The 6,399-nt window shown below is 35.9% G+C and overlaps 1 protein-coding gene and 1 non-coding gene across 2 annotated transcripts; one reads left to right on the top strand and one right to left on the bottom strand.

The window, feature by feature from the left end:
- Positions 1-911: 911 nt before the first annotated feature.
- LOC132065837 (U5 spliceosomal RNA) lies at positions 912-1,028 on the top strand. Its single transcript, XR_009416810.1, has one exon. It is a non-coding gene; the product is annotated as a U5 spliceosomal RNA (small nuclear RNA).
- Positions 1,029-1,569: 541 nt separating this feature from the next.
- On the bottom strand, positions 1,570-5,837 carry LOC132063616 (annexin D3-like). The gene is made up of 6 exons (XM_059456252.1): positions 5,668-5,837; positions 4,887-5,032; positions 3,527-3,754; positions 3,073-3,285; positions 2,875-2,964; positions 1,570-1,928 (listed from the first exon to the last, which is right to left on the bottom strand). The coding sequence occupies exons 1-6, from the start codon at positions 5,741-5,743 to the stop codon at positions 1,725-1,727; spliced, it is 957 nt and encodes a 318-aa protein (XP_059312235.1). The 5' UTR covers positions 5,744-5,837; the 3' UTR covers positions 1,570-1,724.
- Positions 5,838-6,399: the final 562 nt, after the last annotated feature.

Below are 6,399 nucleotides of genomic sequence, written 5' to 3'. Positions count from 1 at the left end.
TAAAAGCTACACACTTTCTGACAACAATGAACACACTTATTAATTAGCTGCCTTGAGCCCTCTTTCTATTTGCCATCGTCATATATCATTGCAATTGGTATATTCAAAGCATCTATTCCATCCTCTCCTATTAGAATAATGTTTAAGTAAATGGCCACTAAAAGGCAGGAACTTTTCATTGAGCTAAGGGAAATTCACTAATAAATACAGTACTCCAAAAAAGTTTTTTAAGGAATGTAGGATCACTGCATTGGCCCAAGGTTTAGTTGATCACATGGCAGTAAGTTAGAGGAACTTGTGAATTAGGTCACGGGTTTGAGCCATACGTCACGCGAACTACGCTTTGTATTTAAGTGGAGATGAGCATAGGCGAAAGGCTCATCACACAACTCAATGCCATTATAAGGTCAGCTTCAAAAGGTAGGGGCGGAATAGTACATACTAGTTCGAATGAAAAAAAAAAAAATAGTTTTTGTTTAGACCTCATATGTATATTAGGAAATCCATTAAATATGTATAAATATTTATTCGAATTCAATAACTAAAATGAGCTATGGGTTAGGCCCGTGGCAAGTTCAGAACCGAACGCTGAAGAAAATCAAGATGCTCAGTCCAAAACATTCTACGCGACATTTCATCGATCAGCTTGTGAGTATATATTTTCTCAGAATCACCAACAAACTAAATTGAAATCAAATCTTAAATTAATCAAACCGAGACTCTGTACAGGACAGCATAAATTAATCTATTTGAAAGACTGGTGTAGAAGAAGAAGAGAGCAATACTTTGACGCCTTAAAAGTTTGGCAGAGGAAAAAAGGAGTGAGGCGGGTACCGCATCGATAAACAACAACTAAATTCAAACTTGTCCCCATATAAAACAGCAGTTCAGCCATTTGGCAAAACCCACGCAGCCACGCAGTGAGCACAAAGCGAACTATTCTTTCGCCTTTTACTAAAGAATACCGTGTGTGCGCTGCATTTAGTGGCATACGCCAATTTTTGGAGGGGTTCTCCACATTGAGACCCCCAGCAATTCTAGTTTCAAACTTTTATGCCTTTGTAATGATATGATGTAATAGATCTTTCTGGGTTATCATAAGATAGGGAAATCTTGGCAAGGGCAGGAGGTAAAATTTCCCAGTTCCTGGTTGAATGGCGCTGTTTTCCGTTCCTTCACTGCTAAATCCCCTTTGACAGAACAAAGGAAAGAAAGTGATATTTACATGTAAAGTATGTGTTATTTTGTTAAGATGTGCCACTTAAAAAGTCGATACCATACTTTAAATCTGTTTGGATGGCCATAAGTTAGGATATGATTTTTTTGTTTATTTTGACTTAAAACACCTGAATAAGCCAATCCAAACAGGCAAGTACCCTTTTTCCTATCGGAGACATAGTTTTCGTATGTGATTGTCTTTATCTCAATAAAAGTTCCACTCCGTATTAGATCCTATTTATGACAGTTCTTTTTCTCTCTTTGGGTTTTAACATTTTAAAATTTAAATTCCTTAGACGTGTTCCATGCATCAGGACATAAAATATGCAATTTACTCACACAAAAAAAAAGTGACAAACCACAAACTTATATATAAATGCACTCTCCAACAATTAGGTTTTTCACAAGAAGTCCACACATTAATGTTCACAATAGAATGTTCAAAGCATACAAAGTAGAATCATAGTATTAAAACACTACAACACCAATTTTCAGGTCCCAAGAGCTTAGACTTTGGCACCAAGCAGTGTCATCAAGAACTTCATGTAATCACCTGATGTGTCACCAATAACTGCATTATCAAGACTAGTCTTGTTCACGATGAAATACTCTCCTCTGACTTTCATCATATCAACTTCAGCTCGGGTTACAATAGCTCTAGTTAGAGAATCCTCATCAGTTCCTATCCCGACAATCGAGGCTCTGACAACCTGAACATACAAGAGAATACAGAAAGAATTACTTTACTGTAATAGTTATCAGATACAATTAAATTTAATAGGTACTTTCAACACAAGATGCCACATCTGGTTTCATATATCCAAGAATGCCCGTATAGCTAAGTTTACATGGATTGTACATCATTGCCATTAATATATCTGTTTGGACGAATTACAGGATGCTATATACATAATGTTCTTGTTGTTGATAAGTTGTAACATACTTGTAATTAGGTAGATGTCCATGTTGTTAGCTTGGTGCAAGTGCATATTTGCATCTATTTAGTAGTAACATTTTACCTGATACCACTGTCCTTCATATTTTTAATGATCATTGCTTATTTGTCACTCAATGTTTTACTTTAATTTTCTCCATCCAAATATCTGTCACATTCTGCTTATGTGACTGCTTTTCAGTTATCTTGGGCATGCATTGTCAGAAACTATGCTATTTAAATGAAACGGTCTGGATTGCAATATTAAATACTAGAGCAGGATGACATGATATGCTGTAAACCATAAAAATTAAGGTCTAAACATGAACCAGTTCTAGAGAACTCTTTGGTATGCTGAGCTCGTTTCAGGTTGCACAGGTTTTGACCGTATTCGGCAGTTTAATACAGCTAATAGAGGCAGAAGAACAAAAATAAAGAGAATTTGGATTCTATGGTGCTGATGATTATTTAAATCTAGTCTAACCGAACATGGATATGCAATTTGATAGCACCGACACACAAAAATGTTATATGTGGTTTAGTTTAAAAAGAATGTGATCTCTTGGAAGTAGAATTAACAGGAGCACATGCTTGGAGCCTTGGACTAATGTACTTAAAACAAGGTAGGGTGTGCTGATCTTTTGACAGGAAATAGGGGGTCAAAACGAGAAAATACTTGAGCCAAAATATAACAAAGAAGAAGCTGTTTCTGTGTGTAGTACCTCAGCAAAATGTTTCTCTGGCGCATTAATGCACCAGATCACCACCTTCAATATAGATTCCAACAGACCTTTCCCACAGCTCTTCATGTCCTGTAAAAGAATAAAAAGGTTGATAGAATAAAATGCAGATAAAAGAGACAAAATGAGCAAGTAGCACTAATACGCAGGTTAATTCAGGCAGCTTGCAAGAAGCGTAACCTGGTCAATGGAGAATCCATAATTTTGCTTGTAGCAGTCAAAAGTTGCTCTAAGCTGATGAACATTCCTTGTGCTGAGTATCAACAGGAAATTATCGGAATCCAACTGTTTTGCCCTTATGGCTTCACGAAGGATAGCAGCTTCTGCATTTGCAATGCTAGGATCCACCAATTCCTTATCATATCTGTAGGACCTGACTAGACCAACAAGAATCTGTCGACATCCACACAACACATCATTTCATTAACTTCTAGAAGTCAGTAACACACAACTCAACATCGCGAGCAATCATCTGAAAGCGTACTATGTAAACTGAAAATGAATCATCATCTAGATAAGATGCTGAGGCATGCACCCCACTAGATCTATGGTGTCTTTAGATAATCCAAACGAGGTCGGTTAAAAAGACTCTATCCTTCAGCTAGTAGATATGACTAGAAGTGACTATGCATACCTTTTGTACAAGCGTAGGGACATTTGCAGCGATATCTTCTTCAAGTGAACAGTTGAAAAGGCCACAATATGCTTGTCTCACCGCCACCAGATGATCAGGAGATGACGCACAAGCTATCTCCACTATCACTTGCAATTGGGTGATTGTTTTCTTTTTTGACTTTAAGGCTTCATTTGCTAGCCGCGCATCTCTTTCAAAAGGCTCGTATGTCCATAGCATGACGGCTTTCTATCACACATTAACAGAAAAATTAGCACTTGGAAACTTGGGAATAACAATACTAAAATAGAGACTGAAATTATATTCTGCTGCAGATACAGTAATCTGATAGGCATCCTAGAGACATACCAAGAGGTAAGCTATGCCTCTAAAGAATTTGCACCTTACGGTCTTTTGACTAGCTTTTAGAGAACTGTTTGCACTAACAAGGCTAAGAACTTCATTTGGGGTTTAAGAAATCGGAAAGCTTATGAGATATGACCCCTTCCCACCACGAGATCCATTAAACAAGGGAACCTACTGCAAAGCTGCGACAGAATTCCATCCCCAACACATTCACCCTTTGCTTGGAATTAGTTGATATTAGTAGAACATCAGTATTACCGCTTTCAAATGCATGGTATAACAAGAGGAGGAGGTCAAAAGTATAGTGTATAAAAGCGCCACATCTACCTACTACAAAATCAACCGGTCCAACAAGTATGACACATTAAATTTCATTTCGAGCCTTGAATCTGGTCAGCTGTGAAGATACTTAGAAATCAACTTCAGAAATATTCCCGCGAAACTAAGAATCTCTCTGTCTCCGCATAGGCAGCTGCCTCTACTTAGCACTAACACATTAGAAATAATTTATAGGAGAAAGAGAAGGAAGAGCAGTCATTGTTACTAGATACTATTAAACTGAAAAGAACAGTTTATATCCCATTAAAGGAATATGAGTTTTAGTAGAGACGCAAGTTGTTAAAAAGTCAATCTAAAGTTACATAAGTTGCAATTTTTCACTAGCACTAGATTAAGACCTAAGATCAATAGTCACGATTCATGAATATTCTCGAACCAATGAATCTTCATTCTGTTATAATTATGCCCAAATAGTTTACCACTTTAGTTCTGTAAAATCAAGAAAAGAGAAAACTATTCCATTTTAGAAATAACCAAATTTACATCAAATTTTCACAACATTCCGAACTTAACCTCAAAACAGTAAGCTCTGAGGATCAAAATAAATGCAAAGCTAAATATGTAAACTGACCTATAGGGATTAACATTCTGATGCGCTAATGCTATCGAATTGTTAGTCAATTATGTAAAAGAACAAAATAATTAAGTCTAGAAAGAGTAAGAAAAGAGATTGTACCCTGAAATCACCAGACAATTCAGAAAAAATGTCATCGACAAGGGACCTGTTGTAAAGTTGCTGATAGGTTTCTCTGATCTTCTTCCTCTGAGTTGCATTTCTGTGCCCCAGCACCGATATTACTGACTTCTCATTAGTTCCCAGTCCTACATAAAACCCCTTAATTAATCTCTCTCTTTATATCAACAACAACAACATACCCAGTGAAATCACACAAAGTAGGGTCCGGGGAGGGTAGAGTGTACGCAGACAACTCTACCTTGTAAAGGTTGAGAGGCTGTTTCCAGTAGACCCTCGGCACAAGGACAAACAGTTCAAAGCAGTATCAAAAGTCATGACAAAATACTATAAAAAACATGATAAAGCTGTCTGATCTCTCTTTATATCAATGAACAAAAAAAAAAAAAAGAGAAGCAAATTACAAACACTCATTCAGATAGGGATGGCAATAGGTCAGGGAACGGTGGCCAGACCTGATGAAGCCTTCCCTGTAAAGTCTATCCCTTACTTAGATTTTTCTCTATTTTTCTTCTTGGTTTTTTAGTTTCCAATTTTTATTTTTGTTTTCATTTTCCCCAATCAAATTACTAGTGGAAGTAGTATCTTTAGTATATGGAACAACTAGTAGCTAATTTATTTTTGCATTTCAGTACAGAATCATATTGCAATTAGCAGATCATATTTACATTAATCAAGACAAATAAAATAAAACAACAAATATACCATAGCTACATGATCATATGATCTCAGCAATTAAAAAAAGGAAGGAAAATGGAGAGACCTTTGAAGGATTTCATGAGAGTTTCACAATCTTCAGTTGGAGAAGGAACTACATCTGGTATTCTCAGTGTACCCATTTTCTTTTTTTTTCTCTTCTTGTTCTTCACCAAGAAATTGCAGTTTTTTGCTTTTTTGTTTTCTGTTACTCTACACTTTCAGTTATTTTTCCCTCTTCGAAAAGGGCAAAAAAGAAAATAAAGAAGAAATGGTTTTTAGCTCGTTGCCCTTAATGCCCTTATCTTTTGTTTGGACAATAATGCCCCTACGTTGAATTTTCACTTTCTCCAAACTCCTTGCAATTAATTCTCCATGTATACGTGCCCCCCCTTTTTTTTTTTTTTTTTTTTTTTAATTCGATTAATTGTAAGAGCGAATCGCACAATTATTATTTTGGCTTAATACATATGCCCCCCCCCCCGAACTTTTTTTTTTTTTTTTTTTTTTTCATTTTGACATCTCAACTTAGTGTTATTCTTATTGAACTCCTGAACTCATCCTCAATTGTATCTATCAAACACAATCTGACTTACATAGTATTCTATTTTCAATGTAACAACATGTTAATATATATTCTAATTTAATTATGTCATTTTTTAGCTAAGATTAGCAGCAATTGAGAAGGAAAAAAGAGTAAACTCTTAATTGCTTCTGACAGTGAAAGAGCATAATCAGTATAAACTGACACATTCATGACCTAAAGAATAACTTACCACACGTCTAAAATATTACTTTA

The sequence above is a fragment of the Lycium ferocissimum genome, chromosome 7 (assembly GCF_029784015.1).
Source record: "Lycium ferocissimum isolate CSIRO_LF1 chromosome 7, AGI_CSIRO_Lferr_CH_V1, whole genome shotgun sequence".
Taxonomy (NCBI): Eukaryota; Viridiplantae; Streptophyta; class Magnoliopsida; order Solanales; family Solanaceae; genus Lycium; species Lycium ferocissimum.
The sequence above is the reverse complement of the archived record's forward strand: the minus strand, read 5'-3'. Positions and strand labels throughout refer to the sequence as shown.

Bases quoted from the DNA above. Each gene is read 5' to 3' on its own strand.
- LOC132063616 (XM_059456252.1), bottom strand. From the start codon at position 5,743: ATGGGTACACTGAGAATACCAGATGTAGTTCCTTCTCCAACTGAAGAT. The intron at 5,033-5,667 runs GTCTCTCCATTT...GGTTTTATGTAG, and splicing joins TCTCATGAAATCCTTCAAAG to GACTGGGAACTAATGAGAAG. The intron at 3,286-3,526 runs GTATGCATAGTC...GGATGTCGACAG, and splicing joins TCCCTACGCTTGTACAAAAG to ATTCTTGTTGGTCTAGTCAG.